At 34.5% G+C, this 24,850-nt stretch overlaps 5 protein-coding genes across 10 annotated transcripts; 1 reads left to right on the top strand and 4 right to left on the bottom strand.

The window, feature by feature from the left end:
• The first annotated feature begins 987 nt into the window (after positions 1 to 987).
• On the top strand, positions 988 to 5,628 carry LOC102608179 (phosphatidylinositol/phosphatidylcholine transfer protein SFH1). The gene is made up of 11 exons (XM_006467198.4): positions 988 to 1,363; positions 1,508 to 1,536; positions 2,876 to 2,959; positions 3,065 to 3,118; positions 3,369 to 3,446; positions 3,603 to 3,656; positions 3,835 to 3,894; positions 3,962 to 4,057; positions 4,515 to 4,616; positions 4,737 to 4,817; positions 5,046 to 5,628. Exons 1-11 carry the CDS (start codon positions 1,309 to 1,311, stop codon positions 5,340 to 5,342), a joined length of 990 nt encoding a protein of 329 aa, XP_006467261.2. The 5' UTR covers positions 988 to 1,308; the 3' UTR covers positions 5,343 to 5,628.
• Positions 5,629 to 5,638: 10 nt separating this feature from the next.
• Positions 5,639 to 8,910, bottom strand: LOC102609809 (WEB family protein At1g12150). The gene is made up of 2 exons (XM_015526852.3): positions 7,699 to 8,910; positions 5,639 to 7,627 (listed from the first exon to the last, which is right to left on the bottom strand). The coding sequence occupies exons 1-2, from the start codon at positions 7,909 to 7,911 to the stop codon at positions 6,092 to 6,094; spliced, it is 1,749 nt and encodes a 582-aa protein (XP_015382338.3). The 5' UTR covers positions 7,912 to 8,910; the 3' UTR covers positions 5,639 to 6,091.
• A 398-nt stretch (positions 8,911 to 9,308) lies between these two features.
• On the bottom strand, positions 9,309 to 14,660 carry LOC102608468 (probable acetyl-CoA acetyltransferase, cytosolic 2). Of its 2 annotated transcripts, none has more exons than XM_015527031.3 (14): positions 14,496 to 14,660; positions 14,318 to 14,416; positions 14,043 to 14,216; positions 13,819 to 13,924; positions 13,154 to 13,292; positions 12,847 to 12,924; positions 12,694 to 12,759; positions 11,939 to 12,021; positions 11,445 to 11,544; positions 11,251 to 11,361; positions 11,122 to 11,163; positions 10,881 to 10,967; positions 10,490 to 10,593; positions 9,309 to 9,793 (listed from the first exon to the last, which is right to left on the bottom strand). In XM_015527031.3, the coding sequence occupies exons 1-13, from the start codon at positions 14,533 to 14,535 to the stop codon at positions 10,504 to 10,506; spliced, it is 1,215 nt and encodes a 404-aa protein (XP_015382517.2). In that variant the 5' UTR covers positions 14,536 to 14,660; the 3' UTR covers positions 9,309 to 9,793; positions 10,490 to 10,503. The 2 variants fall into 2 exon arrangements, with proteins under 2 accessions (XP_015382517.2, XP_006467262.2); XM_006467199.4 differs by having other exon boundaries at positions 10,508 to 10,593.
• A 2,773-nt stretch (positions 14,661 to 17,433) lies between these two features.
• On the bottom strand, positions 17,434 to 19,253 carry LOC102608758 (DNA oxidative demethylase ALKBH2). Of its 2 annotated transcripts, XM_006467201.4 has the most exons (5): positions 18,948 to 19,253; positions 18,690 to 18,707; positions 18,437 to 18,553; positions 18,133 to 18,307; positions 17,434 to 17,888 (listed from the first exon to the last, which is right to left on the bottom strand). In XM_006467201.4, the coding sequence occupies exons 1-5, from the start codon at positions 19,179 to 19,181 to the stop codon at positions 17,689 to 17,691; spliced, it is 744 nt and encodes a 247-aa protein (XP_006467264.1). In that variant the 5' UTR covers positions 19,182 to 19,253; the 3' UTR covers positions 17,434 to 17,688. The 2 variants fall into 2 exon arrangements, with proteins under 2 accessions (XP_006467264.1, XP_052291512.1); XM_052435552.1 differs by lacking the exon at positions 18,690 to 18,707 and having other exon boundaries at positions 18,948 to 19,251.
• A 2,883-nt stretch (positions 19,254 to 22,136) lies between these two features.
• LOC102609241 (protein C2-DOMAIN ABA-RELATED 11) lies at positions 22,137 to 24,286 on the bottom strand. Of its 4 annotated transcripts, none has more exons than XM_006467202.4 (5): positions 24,124 to 24,231; positions 23,783 to 23,838; positions 23,179 to 23,331; positions 22,895 to 22,990; positions 22,137 to 22,680 (listed from the first exon to the last, which is right to left on the bottom strand). In XM_006467202.4, exons 3-5 carry the CDS (start codon positions 23,287 to 23,289, stop codon positions 22,393 to 22,395), a joined length of 495 nt encoding a protein of 164 aa, XP_006467265.2. In that variant the 5' UTR covers positions 23,290 to 23,331; positions 23,783 to 23,838; positions 24,124 to 24,231; the 3' UTR covers positions 22,137 to 22,392. The 4 variants fall into 4 exon arrangements, with proteins under 4 accessions (XP_006467265.2, XP_024951341.1, XP_006467266.1 ...); XM_025095573.2 differs by lacking the exon at positions 24,124 to 24,231 and adding an exon at positions 23,953 to 24,094; XM_006467203.3 differs by lacking the exon at positions 23,783 to 23,838 and having other exon boundaries at positions 24,124 to 24,286.
• Positions 24,287 to 24,850: the final 564 nt, after the last annotated feature.

Here is a 24,850-nt window from a genome sequence, read left to right as displayed (position 1 = left end):
TGACTTTCTCTCATTTTCACAATCTCTTGTTGTTCTAAATTCTAACGACCAAACCAAATGCTGTCCACTGCCATGGATATATAAATGGGATGGCGTAAACCTGTCATTTGATTCCTCTCTTTCCCTTTTCCTTTCTCCTCTTTCGCAATTTTAGATCCAAATAGTGTATTCATTCATTCTAAACAACGCACCTTTAACTTAAAATTTTAAAATTTATGTTGAGTGTATAAGGATGAGATATCTATTTATTTATTTTATTACTTTTGAGATCTGAGCATATCTCATATGTTTTGTTTGTTTGGTATATAATATACAATTGATGTAACTTACAGTCTTGTGTCATGACAATAATTCTTACTATCATATCATAAATTTTTACATATTTTGCAATGACTGAAACTTACATGTGGCTTAGTGTATATATATAGATTCTTCAATCCTCGTGCATGGACGAGGTTGCTCGTTGCAATATTTTTATTTATTTATTAATATTATTAAGTAGCACCCACCCAAAAAAAAAAAAAAAAAGATAAAATAATAAACAATTGGATGCCGATGCCGAGGCGGCCAAAGCACACCGGCACCCACCAATCAAAATTTAGTTCTGCGTTCTCCAAGCCAATCCTGTCTATTGGTTTTTTTTTTTTTTAATCTTCAGTTATTTTTTAACCAAAACATATCACTCACGTCTAAAAAATTAAAATTAACAAACAAACAACTATAGAATAGAAGTCTATACGTATTTTTCAATTTTATTTTATGCATTTCATAAATTATTATTTTCATTATTATTATTATTAAATATAAAATTTCCATCCATGATCCGTCCCGGTGGTAAAGTGGTAAATTGGTAGATACAAATTACAAATACAAGTAAGTAAACAGTAAGTAAGTAAACAGTAAAAACAACAACTAAATCTAATGGCAGTGTTGTCTTAATTCACCGCGCGCGCTCTCTCTCTCTCTCTCTCACTGCATCAGTTCCGCATTTTCTCTTCTTTTTAGTTTTCGATTAACAGCCTTTGTTGACCCCCTATTCACTCACTTTTCTCTCTTACTTTCACTTGCCAGTTTTTCCTTTTTCTTTCTTTTCTTTTCTTTTCTTTTTCTTCTTAAAGAAAAAAAAGAAAGAGAAAAGAAAAAAAATAAACTTGTTTAGTTTAGTCTAGTTTAGCTTAGCTTTTAGTTTAGTTAGCATTGTAGTGGTGTGAATGTTAACTGAAATAGAGTAGAAAAGGGATTTCTTAAGCTAATAATATTAATAAGTCTCAAAAGATTTTCCATTTTATTCTTCTGAGATCACAGGAAATGGTTACCGTTTCTCATGAAGCTGTCACTCAGTTCCAAGCTCTGATGGATCAAGGTTCTTTGCTTTACTTTCCCTTTTTTTTTTACAAAAAAAGAGAATTTTTTTATTTCTTTTTTTGCCACTTCAAAATCCTTGCTCAATTTTCTTCTTCTTCTTCTTTTTTTTTTTTAATTTCTTAATTTACGTGTTTATTGGCAGTTGATGAGCCATTGAAGATTACATTTCAGGTGTGCAATTTTTTTTTTTCAGTGTTTATCTTTACTTTGTCTGATCTGTTGCTGAACAAGAGTCAAATGTGAGATAGGCTTGGTGGGTGTCTGAATTAAATGTGCATTGCGATTGTCGGTTGTAGCTTCAGCTGTTGATCCGCTCTTTTCTTTTACGATTTTCCCGAATGTTTGATTTTAGTGAAAATGTCAAGTGCGGAAATTGAATTTTTGGCCAGTAGAGAGTGTGATTCCTAAAATTTAGATGTAATGTTTGATCTTCGAATCTGGTTTTTAGTTATGGAGCTTACTTGGGTTTTCGGGGTTTGTGGAGTTTGTAGTAGTGATGCCATCTTCTCTCTCTTTTATTTCTTTTTTTTTTTTTTTTTTAGCTGTGATCGGTCTACAAACTTGATATTCAATCCAATGCCACAAGCATTGGATGTATAAATTATCTTCAGCTCTAGATGTAACTTTCCCCTTAAATTGATGTTAGTTCATTAACAGTATAAAGCATGCTGAATACAGAAATAGAGGAAATGTCAATTTTAGCGGCATGATCTGATCTTTCCATGAGCAATATAGGAGAACAGTATCACAGATGGATTTATCTGCACTCTTAGACTGTGCTATAACAAAGTAGTGCCTGAGAAAGGATTCTGTTATGTTGTCGAGGACTGGAAAATAGAACATTCTCCATGGAGGTGTTATGATTTATGAAGGATCATCTGCCCTCGAAGGTTTGGAGTTTGTTCTTTGGAAGTGATCAATGGAAAGTGGCAATAATTATCTTTTCTGGAAGTTGCTTTCAGAAAATAGTCTTTTTAGCTGCCACCAAGTTCATATCAAGTTAGATAAATCAGTCACTAATTTTGTTTACCATGTCTCAATTTTAGTGCTAAGCCTCACCTTGTGCTGTTAATAACCGTTGCTTCCAATCACTATTGTTCTGTATCCCTGTCCCTTAATCTAATGCATTTCAAGTGTGAAATTGGTTGCTTTTCCATGGAAACTGGGGTACCACTTGGATCATAGTCCGACGATTATTTAAAATGATGGGGATGTTCTATGCTAAAAAATAGTGTGTAATATGTCATGTTGAAGTGAGATATCTAGCTTCCTTGATGAAAATGTGACCACTTTGAGAATGATTACTGGATTTGTATGAAATGTTTGATAATTTGAAAATAAAATGGGCAATAGTGTTATCATTCTTTCACTTGTATGCTGTCATCTTTTTTTCTTTTAGAGAAAAGAAAATTTATAATCTCAATTGGCATAACTGTTTCGATTATTCATATTTTGTTAATGATAGAAGTGGTTTATACATATATATATATATATATATATATATATGCAGAATATTCATCGAGGATATCCAACTGAAACTTTGGTTCGTTTTCTAAAAGCCAGAGATGGGAATGTTTCCAAAGCTCATAAAATGGTTGGTTGTAGTTCCTTCACATGTAATCCTTTTATGTATTAGAGCATTTAATTATGATATGCTGTTACAAAATTTGATTGAGGTGATGCTTTTATGATCATTCAGTTGATGGATTGTTTGCACTGGAGGGCACAGAATGAGATTGACAAAATATTATCAGTAAGTTATATTTCTCTCTGGTCTTTCATCAATCTCTTACTTGAATTATTTCCAAAGATAATGGGTCAGGTTGATGCTTTTTACTTATTAGTTATAACTGAAATGTTCTGTCATTGCCTGATTGGAATGATGTTCTGATTTTATGTTCAGTTATGTTGCATTCTTATCAGAATAAAATTTTAATCCAAACTGTTTTTAAAAGTCTTTGAACATTAACATTTCTGAAATGGATGCTGTTTCTTCTTCACAGAAACCCATAGTACCTACTGAATTGTACAGAGCCGTGCGTGATTCACAGCTCATAGGAATGTCAGGTTACTCAAGAGAGGTGCCCACTTTTTTTTTTTTTTTCATTTTTTGTCAAAATCAATCTTAATTTTGTAATCTTATGAGTCTATGTGGTATGCGGATATTATGGAACTAATTATGATAGGAACATTATATCTTCTCGAGTATTCTCTCACAACACTGCCATCTTCTCCAGGGTTTGCCAGTCTTTGCTGTTGGTGTAGGGCTCAGTACGTTTGACAAAGCATCTGTAAGTATTATGATAGATTTCTTTGTTTGTAACATTTTCATTGAAACATGTTCTAGAATTTGAGTTTTCATGTTCTACCATTTCATCTTCTTGCCGTGAACTCAAGTGCTTTATCATTTTCCTTTTATTAAGAAGGTTAATCTGTGACATTTCTGAGCATTTCATTATTATATTACAGGTCCACTGCTATGTGCAATCACATATTCAAATAAATGAATATAGGGATCGTGTCATTTTGGTGAGTATAAAAGTATAACTATTTTACAGTTCGTAGTTATTTTTTGACCGATTTACTTTTCTTGTAGCCTTCGGCATCAGCAAAGCATGGGCGACCAATAACCACATGTGTGAAGGTTTTAGATATGACTGGTCTGAAGCTTTCAGCATTAAGCCAGATAAAGGTATTTGCACAGTAGATTTGTCTTTCTAGTATTGACTCTGCTGGTTTAATTTAACCCCAACTTGCCCCAATCTCCTTATTTATCCATTAGTAGTCTGGCCCTCTAGTATTCATGAAAACTATCTTGTAAATGTTCCAATTTGAGGAACAAATAGATATCAACAATATTTCAGATCACTTCAGTGCTCAACTTGCTAGATTTGCAGCCCAAGTATTTGCATAATTTATCACATTTTAAAGGTATGATCAACAGCATAATGATTTTTCTATAATTTAGAGATAACTGTATCTGAATCCCTAGTAGTTGGGTGGCTGAAACTTTAATGTTGATGTTAAGTGACTTTTAGCTATGTATGTGGATGTGTTATGGAGTACATTCGACTTTGCAGATTTTTAATGAGTCATTATAATGCATGAGCTCATGAATCCGCAATTTTCCACTTGGTACGTTAATGCAGTTATTGACAATCATATCGACAGTTGATGACTTGAACTACCCAGAGAAGACAAATACATATTATATTGTGAATGTGCCATACATATTTTCCGCATGTTGGAAGGTAAGCATTGCTCCTTGTGAAGTAGTCTCTCGGTGGCCATGATATCATTCTGCAGTTCCTCCTGAACCATCTTACTAGAGCTGGGCATGCCGCTGATATAACCTTTAAACTTAATAACAGGTCGTTAAGCCCCTTCTGCAGGAGAGGACAAGGAAAAAGATTCAGGTCTTGCAAGGTTCTGGGCGAGATGAGCTATTGAAGGTAAGGCATTTTTGCCTTCATTAGTTGAAAATATGTGGAAGTAAAGGCATAACATGAACAACTAATAAAGAATCCTATTTCTGGAGTTTAGGTAGATTTCCCATTTTTAAATACAAGAGTGAATTTACTGATAATTTTTTATTTGGAGGCTTAATACAGGATATTTCAGTTTACTTTTGCTTTTGCAGAATGATCATCCTGACGATGGTATTTGCATGTTTCTTGTAGATCATGGATTTTGAATCACTTCCACATTTCTGTAGAAGAGAAGACTCCGGATCATCTCGCAGTTCAGAGAACAAGAACTGTTTTTCGTTGGACCATCCCTTTCATCAACAGCTATATAACTACATCAAGCAGCAATCATTGATCAGTGAACCTATTCAACCAGTCAAACAGGGCTCTTTTCATGTGGATCTGCCTGAGCCAGCTGCAGAAGGAACTGAGATTGCCAAAACCATAGAATCTGAGTTGCACAAGATTGAAAACAGAAATGGTCTAACCCAGTCCCTAGATGATGTATGAATCAACGACAGCTGAAGCTAAAGACCTCCATGTTGTCTCATCTATGTGAAACACAATGCCACTGCTTTTAGGTGAGATGTGTGGTTTTGCTGTTTGATTATACAGTCATAAATATAAATGTACCTGATAACAACGGTTGCTCACATTATCTCAGAGTGAGTTCCATTAAAGAGAAGCTAATACGATGTATCTAATATGGCATGAGCTATAAAATCAGCTCGAAGCTCCCTGCAGTCAGATATACTGTAGGATTCGACAGGAATCACAATCATTTCTTCGAATTTCATTCATTTTGCTAAAAATTAAGTATTCCATACTCAGCCACCCTCTATACCTTATGCTTATAACTATGCTAGAAATGCAATATTTTCCTTTCTTTTGTTTTATGCCTAAACAAAGCAATGTTTCTTGTGATAATTTCTTACAAAGATGAGTAAAACAAAACATAAACGGGTTACACATACCGATTGTGTCCACTTATTGTAGTCCTGTAGTCTCTCAAGATAGCATTCTCCATTTTCCTTTTTTTTTTTAATACCATTTACATAGAGATTCTCAGATTCATATTGGGATGCAAACAAATAACGGAAATTGCAAATATGTCCTTTGCAAACAAATATTTTCTCGTGTTCCTTCATATGTTGAACATCTGATCAGGAGAAATTTGATTTAAAATCCTAGAATTGAATGGGAATGATTTTGGTATCATTGTTCATAATCTAGAACCATAGAATCAACTTAAAGCGCAGTCAGTTGCTCTTCTTGCTGGCGCCACCTCTGGAGTTCAGCCTCAACCATTGCTCTTCTTGCTGGCGCCACCTCCGGAGTTCAGCCTCAACCATGCTTTGTGCAGCTGTTGCCGTTTCTGCAGATTTCAATGCAGCCTCTGTCGCATTCTTGATTTCTTCAACGTCGGTCAAATTTGCCTCCAACTTTTTATCAGCTTCATTTTTTCTTGCATTGATGACTAACAGCTGAGCTTCAGCTTCCGCCAACTTTTTCTCAGCCACGGCTACTGATTCCTCCACCGCCTTATTCAAAGAGTCAAATTCTTCCTTTGAAATTGTGATATTGGAAGCAGAATCTGGCTTGATTGATAAAACATTTAACTCACCAAGGGCTTTCCTCTCGGATGCTTTTGCTTGTTCAACCTCTGAGAGAGCAAGTTGCAAATTCTTCTCCGCTTCCTTAGCCAGCATGCGGGCAGCTTCAGCTGCTTGCTTGAGGTGTTCAGCCTCTTCTTTAATCACTGCTTCTTCTTTCATAGCAGTTTCAGTTTCTGCTGATAGCTTTTCCAGCTCCAATTTATGCTCATTCAAGCTATCTTCACATTCTACAGCAGATTCTTTTGCGATAGATTCCATTAAAGCTCCTTTTATGACTTCCATTTCCGCTTCCTTTTCCTTCAGTTCAGCACACTCCTTCTGCACATCTTCCAATTCCAGCTTAAGGGAGGCCACCAAGTTCCGAAGAGAGCATTCTTCATCCGCAGCTTCCTGCAGTGACTTTGTAGCTTTGTTGAGCTCTGCAGTAACAGCTCTCATAGAATCCATTTCAGCAGCATGAGCTTGTTTCATCTGTTTCTGCAAAACTTTGATCTCCTCAGTAGTCTGCGCGAGCTGAATCTCGAGATTTTCAGTCAGTTGAGGATCATATTCCTTTTTCAAAGAGTTCAATTTGTTCTCAGCTGCTTCCTGAGCAGCTTTGTAAGATTGCATGAGGGTGTCTTTTTCGGACACAATCCTAGCCTGCTCGTCAGTGGCTTCTTGAGCTGCAAGCTTGATTTGTTTGATTCCTTCCTTCATAGCAGAAAGCTGCTTTCGAAGGTCAGCAACTCTTTCAGAGCTGACTTTGGCCAAACGCTGTGCTTCTGCTGCCTGTTGGAGGGCAGAGTGTTTGGCTTCCAAGGCTGCGTCGAAATCCTGTCTTATTCTGTTGAGCTCTTGCTTTGCAGCATCAATTTTGGAAGCAGTGATAGCGTAGTGCTCTCTGGCAATGTCGACTTGCTGTTTCCTTTCAACAGCAATGCCTCCAATATTTTTCTGGGATTTGGCCTCTTCGAGTTGCTTGGCCTGCTTCCTGACATGTTCGGCAGCTGCGATTGCAGATTCCTTGGAGTCCTTGACAGCTTTGAGCTTGGTGGTCAACTCGAGCATGGTTCTTTTAGCCCTCTCAAGATCGCCAAGTGCTCGAGCTCTTGTGCTTTCAGAGCTCTCTAACAGTTTCTTAGTTCTTTCGATTTCTTTCCGGGCCAAGAGAAGCTGCGTCTCCTTGTCTAACACATTCTGCGCGCAGGCAATCATTATTGATTGAGATGAGAATGAGAATGAGACATTATTAATGCATATCGGCCTACCTCTGAAGAAAGTCTTGTCCTTCTGAGGAGGGGTTTGTTCTTATTGTTGGCAAGTTTAACTTCACCAAACAAGCTCACAGCGGCCTTCACTGATTGAAACGGTGCCCTGGTATCAATCTCTCCCACCTCTCCCCTGGGAGAACCTGATGAAACCTTTGCCTTTTGATCACGGATGATATTATTATTATTATTATTATTATTATTATTCAACATCTCTTTTTATCTATTTCTTGAATCCTGATTGCCTGCAAACTGTTAAATCACTTAATCATTCATTTGTATGCATGAATTTGATAATCTCATGACATGGAATTCAAATGATGGCGAAAGAGCCAAAGATAATTAGATAATCAAATTATTTGCCATGCATTAATTAATAACGAAATGAAGTCCCATCCATCTAATTAAATTGATCATAGATAGAGAAGAGGATCCTATTGTATATGTAAGTAAAATGTAAATATCATTAGAGACCGCAAACAATGATTGGCAGCTGAGAGCCTGAGAGAGAAAGTAACATAAACATGGCAGTATGTATATATGGAATCAATAACACAAACATGCATGGAATAATAATAATAATAATAATAATAATAATAATAATAATAATAATAATGGTTGAAGATATCTCACCAATTGCACAAGACAAGAAAAGAATCAAATATAAATGAATGATATTGTTTAAGAAAGAAAGAACCCAGAAAAATAATAAAACACACACACACACACACACAAAGAAAAAGAAGTTTTATTTTTGGTTGAGAAAATGTTTATTGTTACTATTGTTATTGTTAGGTGAGGGGTATAGGGTTGTGCTATTCTGGAGGGAGACATTCCGACTTTCAATGCTTGCCAGCCTCTTACAAGACTATTTTTTTTGTGCAAATTCACTATTATTTATTCCTTTATTACCTATTATTAATGCTATATGTTTTAAATTTCTATGTTAAAACTTCCCTTTTCAATGAAAATTCGTTTTCTTTCCCTTTTCTTTTTCCAATGTGACGAAAGATGATTCTAATTTACCAAAACTTTAATATCGTATCATGATCATGATAAACTAAAATATTTTGCGTATCGATTTTGATAGAATTGAATTAATTCAAATTAAATACCTGATTAAGAGGTTCAATTTTTCTTTTTTCTTTTTTTCAGAAAACGAAGTTATATCATATAAGATGAGTAATGAGTTTAACTAGTTGGGCCCAAAAAAAGGGGGAAAAAAAACTAATCTAAAGACCCCATCCACTGTTATTAACATATATTTTTGCTGTCAAAATTACTAAAAGCATACATATATTTGTGAGGTAATTACTAATTACATGTTACAAACTGTACACATTAAAATAAATCCATGATCCGAATTAATTCCTAGCCATAGTCAACATTGATTACCTGTTATGAGTCTTGAAGAATATTAATATTATTATTATTATTATTATAGTTGGAGAACTGCAGATGCCAATGCCAGGAAAGAGTTCACTGGAGGGGCTCGCAGTGGCGCTGGGGTGTCTGGGTGGGTGCTTTCACTGTCACACAAGAGCCAAAAAATCTTTGCGGGAAGAAATATAATAACTATACATGTATCAGGCGTGTGTAAGAAGAAGATCTGAATGAACCACACAAAAGGCCATATAAAGGTGTTTCACTGGATTTGCTCTGACAGCAGCACAAGTCTAACAACATACCAATATTGCTTGCTACAGTCAGCCAAGCGTCATTCACATAAGATCAAGTCATAAGAGAAGCAGTGGTCTTATTTTAGTGATCTTCACTCTTCACATATTTCTCTAGCTCAAGCTATATGATGAGCTACAGGGATTGGTGCTCCTTCGCCACCAATGCTTTACCACTTTACAATGGTATGATGACTTATGCGGGTAATCATTTAATACATCTATCCTATCTACCTTTCTTACTAGGGTCGATCAAGCTGATACATTTCCCTTTTTATTTATTTTTTTTCTCTTTTAGCTTTCTCATTCAAGTAGACAACTTAACAAAGAGATAAGAGACAATAGCACAGGAGGTGATGTTCCACAGTCAGTATACATCATCAATTCATAGCTTGGAATGTCCCACCCGCACCGCTTGCCTGCAAACACAAGTTTTTAACCCATGATCAAAGAAAATGGAATGAAATCCCTTTTTTATTTTTTATTCTACTAAGTCATAGCAACAATAGCATTAAAAAAATCTGAGAACAGGTAGTCAGTACAATGCTCTCTTAGATTTTAAGAGAATCCAGTCATTGTCTAGGTTTCAGAATGAGGATTTGGATTTTATTTTCTTTTTCGATTATGTGGTATCTTCCAACCTCTAGCTGTTGCTACTTGCTAATCCAATCGGCAGGATCCATGCTATTCATGTGATGACTATTATGTGTGTGTGTGTGTGTGTAAAATAAACTATTCTGCTGTTCTCTTCTTCATTTCCTAATTTGCGGTTAAGTACAATAATAAATTATTTAGTTAGAAGAAAAGAGACGAACATCTAGTACTGCACGGAAATTATCATTAGTTGCATAAAAACGTAGTAGCATTGAGTTCTCTACAGTATATCAGAATTCACAAAAATTATAGGGGAGCATAATGATGACTCATAACAACGCAAAGTGCATGTTATGCTAGATGCTACCCAAAAAATCCCACTTTCTTTCGCATGAATCTCTAGAACTTCATAATGTATTATAAAAGAGAAATCGTCAGATTTAGTAGCTTGTAAAACCATTTTAATTTACGGTTTTTTAAATGGATGGCAAAATTCATAAGCGAATCATACTCATGCTTACCAAATTTAAAATTCTTACATGAGCTCAAGAACAAGAGCGGATGCCCCCCCTCCACCATTGCAGATGCCACCAACGCCGTACTTCCCCTTCTTATGTCTCAGTACCTGTAACACCATAACAGTATTAGATGATCCCTGAGGACTACAGAAAAGCCAAATAGTTATAATGCATTCTTCATTCGTTAAAAACAGGCCTCCTTATGGATTTCACACCAAGAAGTAAGAAGGGAATGGGTGGAAGCTGATGATTGCTTTTGTATCCATGTAATTTATGCAGAGTAAATAACGCAGCGCGAGAGAAGAGGAGGAGGAAAGATATCTAGGTATTAGGCTGAATCATGAGAAAAAGAACATATTGGGAATGATAAAATGTAATAAGCCCTTTAAATTACCCCCAATAATGTGACTAAGATACGAGCTCCACTACACCCTAACGGATGACCCAGGGATACGGCTCCACCATGCGCATTAACCTGTTCCTGCAATAACCAGAAAGGCATAAAATTATAAATAAATAAGAAAACATAATGATACCTCAGTGAACCAATAGACCTAATAGAAGCACAATGAAACAGCTAGCAAATAATTCAAGCATGAAAAATTAACACAGAACAGAAATCGTAAAGGACTCACAGGATCAAGACCAAGCAGTTTTTGATTGGCAATAGCTACAACCTGCAAACAGGAGGTTAGAACATGAAACGGTAATAAACTAACCTTTGGATACTAGCGGCATCACTAGGTAGGAACATGATTTCTTACAGAAAAAGCTTCGTTTATTTCATAGTAATCAATCTGAGAAGCTTCCAAGCCAGCATTTGCTATGGCTTTTGGTATTGCAAGGGATGGAGCAGTTGTAAACCACTCTGGAGCCTGCCATTAAAAAATTGTTTCAGCACCAAGTACATAAATCCACCCAAGATCAAGATGAATACAAGAAATATTTTTTGACCTACCTGAGCTGCGTCAGCAAATCCCCTAATCTTAGCTATTACTTGCAAACCAAGCTCAAGTGCCTTCACTCCACTCACCAGAACAAGTGCCGCTGCACCATCACTGACCACAACAGTAGACCAACAACCCAAAACTGATAAGAAATTCCCCTTGGCAACTACAGAATAACTATTTTTTATGTAATGTAGATTCTATGATGGGATTGCCATATTTGACTCAGATATAGATATAATGAACTTAGAAAAGATTTGTCATAATTTAATTGGTTCAATTCAAAAAGCAGCCATAGATAGCAAAAATTAACATATTCCTGAAGATCTTGTTCCAAGAATTTCTTAATAACAAAAGCTCACGACTAGAATACAATTTCAAGTCACGTGATTGATACACGAACTTGATCATTTCACCAACAGCACTAAGCGGCTATACACTGGATTTCACCCAGCAGCAAACCTATATATTGCCTCCATAAAAACGAGAGAGAGAGAGAGAGGACCTTATAATAGAAGCATTGCCAGCAGTAACAGAACCCCCTTCCTTAAAACTGGGTCTGAGCTTCATTAGCTTTGCAGCATCAAACTGGCAAGATGTATAAAAAAAAGGAAGAGGCAAATGTTCAGCATTCAAGCAAATACCAAATTACCAGAAGTAAGGAAATAACAATTATAGTTCAATGCTTAGGAATTTGTTAGTTGACAAGCTATTAGTAACAAGAAACTGATGACACTAGCATATACTAACGCTATTATGCGGAATCGCATCAGAATTTTCATTATAGTTACTGATATCAAAAACATATATATAACCTTCTCTAATGCAAGCGCGCTCATTTTTTTTTTTTTTTTTTTTTTTTTGCATACATGTTTTTAAACCTTGCAGTTTAATAGAGTCGGATCTTAATGCTATTAAACCGCACGACTTTATAGTGCATTAAAAAATAACTCTATTAAACTGCACGGCTTAACAGCATGTCCATATTAGAAAAAAAAAAGAGGGCACCCCCACATATGTATTTAGTTTCCAACTTATACAAAGGCTTCTTCACTTGTTCAAACTCAAGAAACCATCAGAACAAGAAAATTGAAATGTAGAACTATGGTATGCATTTTCTGGGGCCAACAGCTCAATTCTTGAGAAACCAGTGGCTGTGAAAACAACTTAAAGTGGAAAACTAAATTTTAAAACACATTGAAAGATGCAAAATGAATAAGATCTAAGTCCAAATGCTTATCCATTTTGTAGAGTTGATACCTTTTCTAAACCTTCATCCTTATCAACAATTATGAATGGTTTCCCTCTTCCACTAGACATTTCAACCTGCAAGTAGAAAATCATGAACTGATGCAAAACTACATTAAAGGCTATAACCTTTCTATAAACTGTAAGTAGAATTAAATATTGTACCGGAGCGATTTCCCAAGCAAAGAGACCAGAATTTTGTGCAGCAATCCCACGCTTAAAGCTTCTAATAGCATATGAATCCTGCTCTCCCCCCCCCCCCCCCCCCCCAAAAAAAAAAAAGAGAGATCGAACAAAAGAGAAATCATCCAGATAAGCATAATTCTGCACAATCTACAAGGCCATCAAGGATAAATATGGGGAGTAATAATGAGCAGTGGGTTGCAAAAGAAAATACATCAAGTAAATTAAAACACCAATCAGTATCCTCAATAATTGATGGTGGTTTTAAGAATCCATATGAGAAAACTACCTGCTCATCCCTTGTTATGGTATGTTTATTAGCACATATTTCTGCACATACTCCCATCCCAAAGTCATTATAGACATCCCACAGGCCATCTTTGAGCATGCCATCAACAATAGTATCATGTCCCAGTCGAGATCCCTTTCTGCTAGCAAAAAAGAATCATCTACTGATCTATTTCCTCAAGTTTTTACAGAAGGGACAACGGAAAAGGCTAAAACATCAAGTTCAGAGACATTTTCTTAGCAAGCAACCACACAAATAGATGAGACAGTAACCAAACAAAATTCCCTTTTCTTCTCTTTGAGATAAACATCTAGCTGCATAATGAATGTATGAACAGCCCCAGAGAAACAGAGTATAATATAATTTTTAAAAGATGCATCATCTGAGTATATAGCAGTTTTATAAGAAAAAGGGGAGACTCAACTAAATCAAATTAGTTTAGCCACTGCCCGCAGCTAAGCCAAACTTCAGACAAAGAAACTGGTGGAAGCATTTTGTGTTCCCAACTTAGAATTGACTGACACAAAATCTAAGCAAAAACCCTTCAATTGCTCATTCAATAAACACACTCAGCTTCAAATAGACAATTTTTAATTTTTTTTTTTTCAAACTTCAAAAAGATTAAATAAAGAGACTATGTTCAACCGAGATAGGATGATGCCAACCTTGCTTCTGCTAGATACTTGGGCGCATTGGACATGCTTTCCATGCCACCCGCAACAACAATATCATTGATACCCAATTGAATACTCTGTGCAGCAAGCATTACAGCTAACAAAGACAAGAAAAGAAAAGAAAAAACCACAAATCACAAATCACAAATCACAAATCTATATAACCGCATAAGAGTAGTAGAAAAGAGAAAATTTCAAATAATAAAGTATCTGACCTTTCATCCCAGATGAACAGACTTTGTTAATAGTGGTGCATACGACAGAATTAGGAATCCCAGCACCTAAGGCGGCCTGTCTAGCGGGAGCCTGTCCTAAATTGGCGCTAAGAACGTTCCCAAAGAAGACTTCTTGCACAAGGAGTGGTTTCACGTTGGCCCTCTTAAGAGCACCTATTAATGAATTCATTAAAAAAAGGAAAAAAAAAAAAAGAGAGAGAAACTAAACTTTGAAGCCAGAATCCAAAAGGGAAACTAAAGCTAGTGTTTTTTACATTCGATAGCAATGGAACCCAGCTTTGTAGCTGAAACAGACGAGAGCGAGCCAAGAAAGCCTCCCATTGGTGTACGTGCAACACCCACAATACAAACATCTGCAAGAAAGGAACAAAATAAACAGAAAATGAAAGGAATAAAAAAAAACAGAGGTGGATTAAAGTTAAAAGAACCCACCTCGTGCTTTGATAGATTCTGAAGGTTCTAAAGGCACCATGCTAAATAGTATCTTCAAAGAATCTTTAACTTTAAACTTGAAAGAGAGACGAGTTTTGCTTATTAGTTATGATCGATCGTGTTGGTGCCAATTGCGTCCGGTACACCTCCATACTTCAAAAATTATCTCAATATCTTAAAATCTGTTTAAAAATTGATAGAAAATTACTAAATTATCCTTATTTTAAAACATTTCAACTCAACGGACAGCACCTCTCCCTTTTCTACTGAAGCAAACAAACACTCATCTGCTGCAATTCCCTCCATTATCAAACTCAAACAAACAAATACTGTAATTCCCTCACCGGCATCACCTCTACCAAAACAAACATTCATTCTCCATACATAGTAAATCGAACTTCAACACGAGCAAACTAAGCCTGAGAAGGGGAAGCTGCCACAACTGAGAAAGTGAAGCATAGTTCGTCACTACATAATCGCCGGAGAGAGTTGATCATTTACTGCAAAATTGTCAGAATGTAACTAGTTGAGACAAGTAATTCCATGTAATTAGTTTTCTTGTTAATATTCAAGAGAAAAAAAACAAAAAGCTAGGGTTTTATATTGAAAAAATAGATTAATTAGTTGTGGGTCTCTCATAACATGTTCGAAAATAAATTTCTAGTTGTTTTGCTGCATGCAAATTGTGAAAAATTAATGGATTGTGCTGATTATAATTTTGTTATGTAACACAAGATTTGGTCGTGTAAGGTTATGTAAGATTCAAGGTTGTGTATTACACGACCTTCATGTACTGCACGATTACACGACCTTCATGTACTGCACGATTACACGACCTTCATGTATTGCACGATTACACGACCTTCATGTATTGCATGTTTATACGACCTTCATGTATTATACAATTACACGATCTTCTTGTATTACACAATTACACGACCTTCAATTCCACATTTTGTTTCTTGTCAATAGAATCTACACATTACATTTAGTTTAATTAGGCTCACAATAAATTGGAATGGTGCATATACCTTTACCTTGTGAAATGTCATTAGTTAGAGAGATTCTTAATTTCTAATTATAAGTCATGGTAAGTCATGATATGTCTAGTTATGAGTGGAAATATTTTATCACTGCGAATGGTGTTCTTATGTGTATAACATTACATTAATTTCCTATGGTTGATATTTTTTCTTCTTAATTGATTTCATGGATTAATTATATGCAGGCATTCCTCATGTATGCTTGGCCAGAGGAAGAAAGCACTTTGAAGATAAAAAAAAAAAAGAACTTTTTAAATGGCTGTAATATGTTTAATTGCGACTTTAAAATTACATGAATTTTTCCATTAATCATTAGATTAATTTAGTTCTTTAAAGACTTAATTTGTGCTAAGAATTTATATTTGCTGCTATGCAGAAAATGTCAACGAAAATTATTAAAAAAAAAGAAGTGAAATTAAATTAGAATCTAAAAAAATTCCACATCATTATTGGTTTGAATTGTAACTGGTGGCATAGGATCATATGTCTTAAGTTTGAACTTCATTGTGATTTCGAATTCCGAAGTATCTATATCAATAACTTCAGCTATCTGCTCCACCAATTCGGCATATGTTGTCGATCGTGGTATCATTATCCCTTTAGCCTTTGAACCTTTGAACTTATACTCGTCATTTTGCTCAATCCATTTACCATTGAAGAGAATAGGCACACGTACCAAAACCATATCTGATGATACAATAAAAACAATGATATTAAATTTCATATACAAGTAACTACACGACCTACATGACCTACACGACTATATTACTTACACGACTTACACGACTATATTTCTTACATGACCTACACGACTATATTTCTTACATGACCTATACGACTTACACGACTATATTACTTACACGACCTACATGACTAACTATATGACGTACACGGTATCAAAAGAATGCACGACTCGAAACATTTTCGCCATAAATAAGTTATATTGCTGGAAAAAATAATTAAACAACCTACATTGCATATATTTCTACGTATAAGAAAAAATGGTGAAAATAAAACATTGTAATGTGAGGAAAATTTCTAAATTTTCCTAAAAATTAAAAAATTTAAAACCCAACAACATTAACATACCTTATTGAGTTGTTTAATAAGCAATGCACCTTTAAAGAAAGATTTGGTGTTAAAGAAATGAATACATAATTGTATTTGTGTAAGAAATTATGAGAGATTTTGAGAGATTCTAAGAGATTTTGAAAGAATCGGCAGCAAAAATAGATTTGGGTGAAAGAAATGAGGAAAGAAATATGAAGACAATTCATTGAGTGAATTTGATGCATTCATTAAGGATATTTCTGACTTTGCTCACATTTGTTAGGGTATTCATAAAAACAAAAAAGGGAGGGAATATTTAAATAATTTTGAAACTATTAAAGGATATTTAATTAAAAACCCCATCGTGTTGTGCTTGTGTGTAAAATGAATGGATCATGAGCGATTCTTTCGCACATACATTGGAAAGAGTAACAAGAGATTAATATATGACTCATCGCTGACATCATGTTCATGCGTGTGACGAGTTGGAAATTGCTTTTATTTTTAAACTAAAGAAATCTCACTGATTTGTTTATTCCCAACGCCAACATGAACATCGGTCTTATGGGTAATTTACATTTATAGGCGAAATAAATAATAAGGGGCTTGTAAAATTTCTTTGTTATTTATTTACACGATTGGCAGATGATGTGGCATTATTAAGTGATAACTGTTTATACTAGTGGAAGTCGGTTGAGACGAGTGAGATACCAATCGGCGGTTAAGACTCTCCGGAACCTGTTTATCATTCACTTAGGGGGCGGGAGATGACCAAACGATGTCCATATCCAATGGAATCTATTGGCTTGGCTTGATTTAAATACATCAATCTGGGAGTCACAATATAAATCATTCAAAGTAATCTGTTGGATTAGCTTGATTTAAATACATCAATCTGGGAGTCACATTATAAATCATTCTCAGTGAATCCAAGATCACCAGTTACAGCAACAGCAGCAAACAATGCTACAAAACCTCAATTTTGGTCACTGGCTCTGGCTGTTACGAGGACAAGGTTTAGTCTCTTCTAATGCCTAATTCACAGAATCAAAAAATAGTAAAAAAAAAGGCTACACTTTCCATTAATCCCAGGACCTAGGCTACTGCAGAACATGCCTGAAGGTGAGGTTGATTCGAGTAGACTCTGCTTTTGCACGCCTAGGAACCGAGTGTATCCAATCCCGCTGTGTGTAGCCTCTCATCACCAACATTGATCCATGCTTTAGTGTGAATGAGTGCTGATCCAAGTTGCCTTTCTTCTTCAAACGCTTGCTCACAGGTTCATCATCAGTTCTTCTATCTAGTGATAACAACAGAATTCCGTGAATCACTGCTCTACTGCTAGTTCATTAGTAATAGTTTAACCACAAATACAAAGCTTCCTCATGGTCAACCAATATAATCAATCAAACAAGAGGTTCAATGCATTCATGACTCTGTGCAGATCAAAACACCTTTAATAATAACTAAATAAATAATTATATAACCAGTAACAACATTCTAAGGATGAGAAGATGTTCATATTGGATCTTGGGATGATTTACTTGGCTTAATCTTCAACAAGAAGTCGCGCTCACATCCAAATGAAACAGAGGCAATCTCGGGAGTGGATCCATAAAGCTTCTCATCATCGGCATGCCAACCTACATAGTCATTGCCACCTTTATACCTATTCAATAATAAGCTGTTAAATCTACTCCCAGGAAGCACTTTGAGGACCTTCAAGAAGTAGGTAAACAAACAAATTAGATAGTAGGTACACATAAACTTAAGTGAAGCGGGCCAAGTTACTGTGTCGTAATGTGATGTGAGGTGATGTTCAGTTACATTTCATTATATGAGACTTACTATGTCCAAAATGTCCTTGAGGGGAGGAAAATCATCCCAAGAATATGGATGTGGCCTGTAGCCACTGTAAATTAATTGTGTCACTCCTTCACTAGCAACATAACATGTGTCTCTAGGCTGCACCAGAAAGCACGCAATTGCAATTAGAAAGCACAATTCTGCAAATGCAACTATATAAATAGGCTACGCAGGTAGGAGGCTAATTAATTGCAGCATTCAAGATGAATTTGAGCAAAATTTGTATACCACTCACCGTACTGATGCAGGCTACCTGCAGCCACAACAAAAACCATCACTGCTACTTAAGCAAATTAAAAGCCCTTCCCATTTCCCAGAGCATAGCAAAGCAAAAGAATCATAGTCATAATCTATTCATACGCAAGACATCCGCTCTCAATCTCAGATTTACAGGAAAAGAACAAACAAAGCAAACATAGAATTGCAAATAATAATAAGTAGTAGACGATAAATGATGATGCTGATGATAATAATAATCATAATGAATGACTACCTGAAGGCAAGATCGACCGAAGACGCGAATGGTGGGTCTGTTCCAAGGGATTCGATTGTTGAGGTAATCAAAGAATTTCCAAGAATCCTCCATTTTTATAATTCTTGGAAAATAAATAACTTCACTTCCATTTCCCAGATCCACAACCATTCGTTGTTTTTTCTGGTTCTTCTCATCATCATCGTCTGGGTTCGCTTTCGCTTCCTTTTCCTTTGCTCTAAACCTCAAACTCATCGCATAACAACATGAACAAACGAAAGGGCAAATGGCAGCGTAGATGCCCCATCCCCAATCCTAGCAAAATACCAAACAAATGCCTTGTTGTCTCTTAGTTTTACATAGATGTACCCAAAAATTGATGAAAATACTGAAATGCCCTTATTTAAAATCATTTATAAAATTGCTCGATTATAGACTTAATTTTGACACATTATAATTGACTTAGGGGTGTTTGTTTTTATGTCCAAAGTCTTAATTTGGCTTGATTTAGGATGTTTTGATATTTTAGTTTGCTTATTTTTTTTTTTGAAGTTTTATTGTACAACATTTTTAACTCAATAGAAAAAGTAAAATCTCCTGATTTTTATATAAATGATAAAATGTGTGAATGAAAAATCAATTTTTCTCCTTACAAATACCCTTGTTAAATGTATTTATTTCCTGCCTAACTATTAGATATTATATTAAAATTTCCCTTGATCTCAAATTTTATTTGGTATCAAATACTTAACATACATTCAATTTAAATTTTAAGCAAATTCTTTTATCATTAGATAACAATTTTTTTATGCATACATATTACGTTACATTGTAAAAAAATACTGTTATCAAAATTATTTTTTATAAATTATATATCAAATGCTTACCTTATAAATACTTATAATATATAAAAACTATTATACTAGATAACACCATAAATATGTGCATATTTAAACTTCAAGGATATATAATACTTTTAAGGTCATAAGTATATAAATATTATATTTAAGATGTTTTCAGTTTATAAAAACAAATAACTTACCACTTATACCCATACATCAAAAAATAAAAAATAAACATATTATTCTGACATATATACTACTTACATCCATTTAGATTTCAGTAACACTCAGGCATTCAAATTTCAGATGAAAAAATAAACGCTAACTTAGTCGACTTACTCAACTTCATACCCAATTTTCTTAACTTCATACTCAACTTTGTAATTAACTCACTTGACTTACTTATCCTCATGTCCAATTTTCTCAACTTCATACTAGACTTTGCATTTAACTTTCTCGACTTTATAATTGAGACTTTTTTAAATTTATCTTGCAACTTAGTACGTCAGTTATTCACCTTCTTAACTTATTCACTTTCTCGACTTACTTGACTTCACACTCAATTTACTCGACTTTATGGGTATTTTTCAATTATGTCCCCAAATGGGGATAGAGATTTATGATGTATTTACTAATTGATAATTTGAATGAGCTGGAATTGAAATGCACTGGAATCAAAATGAGAAAAGAAAATCAAAATAAATTGTTTAATTGAGTTGTTGGAATTAGAACCAGAATAGATTGTATTCCACTGATGTGTTTATTTTATCTTGGAATTAAAACAAATTGTTCCAAGTTATTAAAATGCCATTTGTTAATTGTGATACTTAGTTTTATTTGCGTCTATTATAATAATAACAATAGTAAGAATAAAATAATAATAATAATAATAATAATGAAAATAATAATAATTAAATTAATTAAATTAATTAAATTAATATATTTTAATACTAATAATGACATTAATGATAATAATAATTAAAATAATAAAATAAATAAATTTTAATAATAACAATATTAATAATGATGATGACGACATTAATTATTATTATTATAAATTTAATAAAAATGATAATGAAGACAACAACAATAACAACAGCAGTAGCAAAAATAATACTAATAATAATTATTATTAAAATAATTATTATTATCATTATATTGTTAGTAATAATAAATAATAAAGGACCTCTTAGTAAATATCATAAAAATTCTAGGTATTTTTATAAATTCAAAAGGGACAAAAATACAAAAGTGTTAGAACTTAACTGAGAAAATTTAGGGATTATGAAAATTTAATGGAGATAATACAGATAGTTTTGAGAATGAGAATCTGATTTCCAACCCCCCATTGGGAATCAAATTCTCATTCCCTAATCCCATTTTACTATGGGCCCCACTTAAATAATTCTCATTTTCATCATTATTTTGTGAAATAAACACTATCAATTATTCAAATTCTGAATTTCAATTCTCCAATTTAAAAAGTAAATGCATTATAAGTATTTTGGGGTAAATAGGATATATTTAATTAAAAAATCCCGAACAAAACTGTTATTATTAAATATTTACTATTTACACACCGCCATCACTACAACTTTATTTCTAGCATCAATAAGAAGTAGGAGAGAACTACTTTTGGTTTTTAGCGATGTCATTCATGAACCAAAACCAATTCTTTCTTACTGTGTCTAGGGCCATAATTTTTTTAAGGAGAGAACTACTTTTGGTTTTGATTGGGCCATAATTTTTTGCCTCAAACTTGACCCGAAACCTGAATATTCAGGTTAAATTTCGAAAACTTAAGATCGGATTAATCGGGCCAAAATTCGGGTCGGATCAAATTGTCACCCTCACCATATCACTTCTTTCTTTTTGATATTTTTTAATAAGATTAGTTTTGTTTCAATTTTCTTTTTTTTTTTAAAGAAAAAATAGATACTAATTAATTTGAGAAACAATATTTGTGATTTTTATTCCCTTTAACCCAAAATAAATAAATAAAAAAGATGCTCCTTTTTTGCTAGCATATAAACTCATCTCTTCTTAAAATTAAAGAGAATGATCTCATGAACACAAGTGACCACAATATGCTGAGTATCTAGACATATGAGAGAATTTTCTATGACTCTCCATAAATAACATTTAAGTTATAAATTAATCAAATAACACCACGTGATACTGTCACGGACACCATCGCCCAATAAATCATCACTCTTAAAGTAAAATTGGATTTCATGGTCCCTGGTCCTTATAAGTGATACTCCTCCGTAGCCATTTTCCATAAAATACCAGCATTAGCACGACATGAAAATAAAGGCTTTAGCATCCAAATTCCAAGGAGACAATTAGAGAAAAAAGAGAGGACACATAAATAAAGACCAACTCGGCTCTCATCTCATCAAAAGTACAACTTGCTTGCACAAGCTAGGTACAGAAAATGCCATTCATTTTCATCGAACTTAAGATCATTTCAAATTTCAATTTCAAACCAGCTACACATTATACATTACACTTACTAAATGCCTAAATTACAGACAAATTAATCTTATTGATAAATCTGAAGCAAGTAGACTAGACTACAAACAAGACAGTACACTTAACACTACTTGAGGCACTGCACTATCCTACCTCGAAGGAGCATCGACTATCTTGACTTTTAGTTCTATCTCCCCTGACTCAACTTCACAGAGCCTTAACCAAACATTTTGCACCACTTCACCATTTATACAAATAATTGAGCTTTCCCTGGCTAGGCAGTTTTCTGAATCTGGAATAATTTTCCTTAATGGTGTCTCTCCAGATGAGACATGCACAAGATGCCTCAACCTTGCAGCAGAGATTATTGGTTGAAGGTTGAGGTAGGCCTTTCCCATCTTGTCATCTGCCTTGAATCGGTCTTTATCAAACACTTCCTGCAACAATGACGAATTTGATTGATTAGCAGCTTCAAGTTACTAGATATAATGGATGATTTATCCTTTTCACAGTTTGATGAAGACTAGTCCAGAAAAAGAACTAACTCGGCTAGATTATGAGATTGCTCAAATACCTACTTCAGATTTGATATATATAAATCACATAAATCATCAAGAATAATATGCACCGAGTATCAGAGCATAAACATACCAAACTCAGAACTCCAACTGGCTCTGTGAGAGACAAACTATGCTCCTCATTCCAAACGGGATTAAGGCAACTGTTTATAACCTTAGTCTTTGCCATCTGTCACAAAAGACACAAGAATGATAATTAAAGTTTTTGTTTGAAAAAAGAAAAAAAGAAAAATCTATCATTGCTGACAGCAAACTTACATACATATTATCTAATACAAAACTTGTCAAGCATTTTATTATAGAAGAGAAGGTAGACACTAGACAACATATGATAAAAAGAGCAGAACTTGAGATTACCTGATTGCCCAACTTGAGTACAACATAAGGATCACTGCTCTTGAAATCTCGGATCACCAACCTTTTCCCTTGCACCACAGTCACTTTTAGCTGTCCAAATGGCTGCCTCATAATGCAGTTTCTAAGATGGATCGCTTAAGAACTTGGCACTCACTGCAAAGAAAAGAACAAAACATTCAAAGGGAATATATCAGAAATCAATCTCAAGTTTTTAATTGGGCAAAAAAAAAAAAAAAAAAAGGGACTAAGAAACAAAGACATTAGAAATTAGGAAAAAACTAGTATCATGAAAGTTTGTCCACGTTCAAAATAAATAATTTTTTTTTTTTTAAAAAAGGGGAAAAATTAGCCAATTGGCGAAAGAACGTGCTAATTGAAGCAATCGAATATGCAAAATGAAGCATTTCTTTATAAAGGAAGAATTTTTTATAACGAATTGTTTTACCACAGAAAGGAAAGAAATGAAGAACAATAACGCATCAGGTATCAATCATACCCACAGAATTTACAAGCAAGATGTATTCTCAAATTTCGAGAACACCGCAAACACATCAGCTCAAACACATAATAAAATATAATTTTCACATTGCGAGAGAGAGAAAACCTTGTTACTGCCGTGTGGATTTGGAGAATAAGGAGAAAAAAGAAGCAAGCAAGCAACTGTGAAAGGTAAAGATGAATGAGCAGCAATATTTTACTAGTTAATAATAAGATATAACTATATCGGTTGGGAGAAATAACCCAGTGACACTGATTCGAAACCACTTATCTCACCGAACTTATCCTCCGTGACTGCGTTATTGAACTACCGACAAAACTAACTGGTTCTATTTACAGACAAAAACCGGAAGAAAGCAACCGATCACTACTAGTCGTGTCTGGTTTTTATGAAAACAAACACAACATAACCAGTACCTAAACCAAAATATCATAAAGCAGGCTCACCATTAACAGAAGAGAGTGGGTATTTTCTCTTTCCTTTGCTCGTTTCTGATATCCTTCCTTCCTTATCTGTCTGGTTTTATCGGCCATTCCAGCTCAGCTCACTCAGTTTTAGAAACCAAAGAGTCGCCTTTTTTTAGCCTTTTTTTTTTTTTTCAAAAGAAATAATAAAATAAACAAATTAGCTTGATAGACACGTGTGTTTAGGAGTTGACCAGTAGCCGTGTCTGAAGTCTTGGTCTCTGTTTTGACTGGTCTCATGTTTGACTTTTCACCCAACTTTATCATCTACCATGGGACTCACCAATCACCATGGTAATGGACATTGACAAAGATAAAATCGTGTCGTTGATCCAGCCATCCTTACTCCTTTGTGTTTAGGGTTCACTATCCTTCCGTTTGAATCTCAAATATGTTCAGGATAGGAGCACGTGCGCGGAGCTGCTCGTTCAAAGAAATGCAATTTCAACAAGTGCAGATTCACCTAGACTCATTTTACCTTTGATCCTGTTCTCCGTTCACTTCTACTTCCATTCCACTTTACATAAAAACAATACCATCTCCTTCCACAGGCTCAGATGGCTAAAAGCTCATTTTCAGTTTCGCACCACTAATACTAATAGTAGATTCGATATGATATTCATATATCATCATGAATTTAATACAGAACAGGAAGAAAAGGAAAATGATAATAATAGAGAGAGGGCAATTAATCCCAACAAAATAATAA

Source organism: Citrus sinensis, chromosome 2 (genome assembly GCF_022201045.2).
Source record: "Citrus sinensis cultivar Valencia sweet orange chromosome 2, DVS_A1.0, whole genome shotgun sequence".
Taxonomy (NCBI): Eukaryota; Viridiplantae; Streptophyta; class Magnoliopsida; order Sapindales; family Rutaceae; genus Citrus; species Citrus sinensis.
The sequence above is the reverse complement of the archived record's forward strand: the minus strand, read 5'-3'. Positions and strand labels throughout refer to the sequence as shown.

Coding starts and splice junctions, on each gene's coding strand:
- LOC102608179 (XM_006467198.4), top strand. CDS start 1,309: ATGGTTACCGTTTCTCATGAAGCTGTCACTCAGTTCCAAGCTCTGATG. Junction 4,617..4,736: donor TATTTTCCGCATGTTGGAAG/GTAAGCATTGCT, acceptor ACTTAATAACAG/GTCGTTAAGCCCCTTCTGCA. Junction 4,818..5,045: donor GGCGAGATGAGCTATTGAAG/GTAAGGCATTTT, acceptor TGTTTCTTGTAG/ATCATGGATTTTGAATCACT.
- LOC102609241 (XM_006467203.3), bottom strand. CDS start 23,289: ATGAGGCAGCCATTTGGACAGCTAAAAGTGACTGTGGTGCAAGGGAAA. Junction 22,991..23,178: donor TACTCAAGTTGGGCAATCAG/GTAATCTCAAGT, acceptor CTTTTGTGACAG/ATGGCAAAGACTAAGGTTAT. Junction 22,681..22,894: donor CAGTTGGAGTTCTGAGTTTG/GTATGTTTATGC, acceptor TCATTGTTGCAG/GAAGTGTTTGATAAAGACCG.
- LOC102608468 (XM_006467199.4), bottom strand. CDS start 14,535: ATGGTGCCTTTAGAACCTTCAGAATCTATCAAAGCACGAG. Junction 13,293..13,818: donor AAGTATCTAGCAGAAGCAAG/GTTGGCATCATC, acceptor TTTTGCTAGCAG/AAAGGGATCTCGACTGGGAC. Junction 12,925..13,153: donor CCATAACAAGGGATGAGCAG/GTAGTTTTCTCA, acceptor GGGGGAGAGCAG/GATTCATATGCTATTAGAAG.
- LOC102608758 (XM_006467201.4), bottom strand. CDS start 19,181: ATGAGTTTGAGGTTTAGAGCAAAGGAAAAGGAAGCGAAAGCGAACCCA. Junction 18,308..18,436: donor TCAAGGACATTTTGGACATA/GTAAGTCTCATA, acceptor TACTTCTTGAAG/GTCCTCAAAGTGCTTCCTGG. Junction 17,889..18,132: donor CTTGTTGAAGATTAAGCCAA/GTAAATCATCCC, acceptor TGTTATCACTAG/ATAGAAGAACTGATGATGAA.
- LOC102609809 (XM_015526852.3), bottom strand. CDS start 7,911: ATGTTGAATAATAATAATAATAATAATAATAATAATATCATCCGTGAT. Junction 7,628..7,698: donor GGACAAGACTTTCTTCAGAG/GTAGGCCGATAT, acceptor GCCTGCGCGCAG/AATGTGTTAGACAAGGAGAC.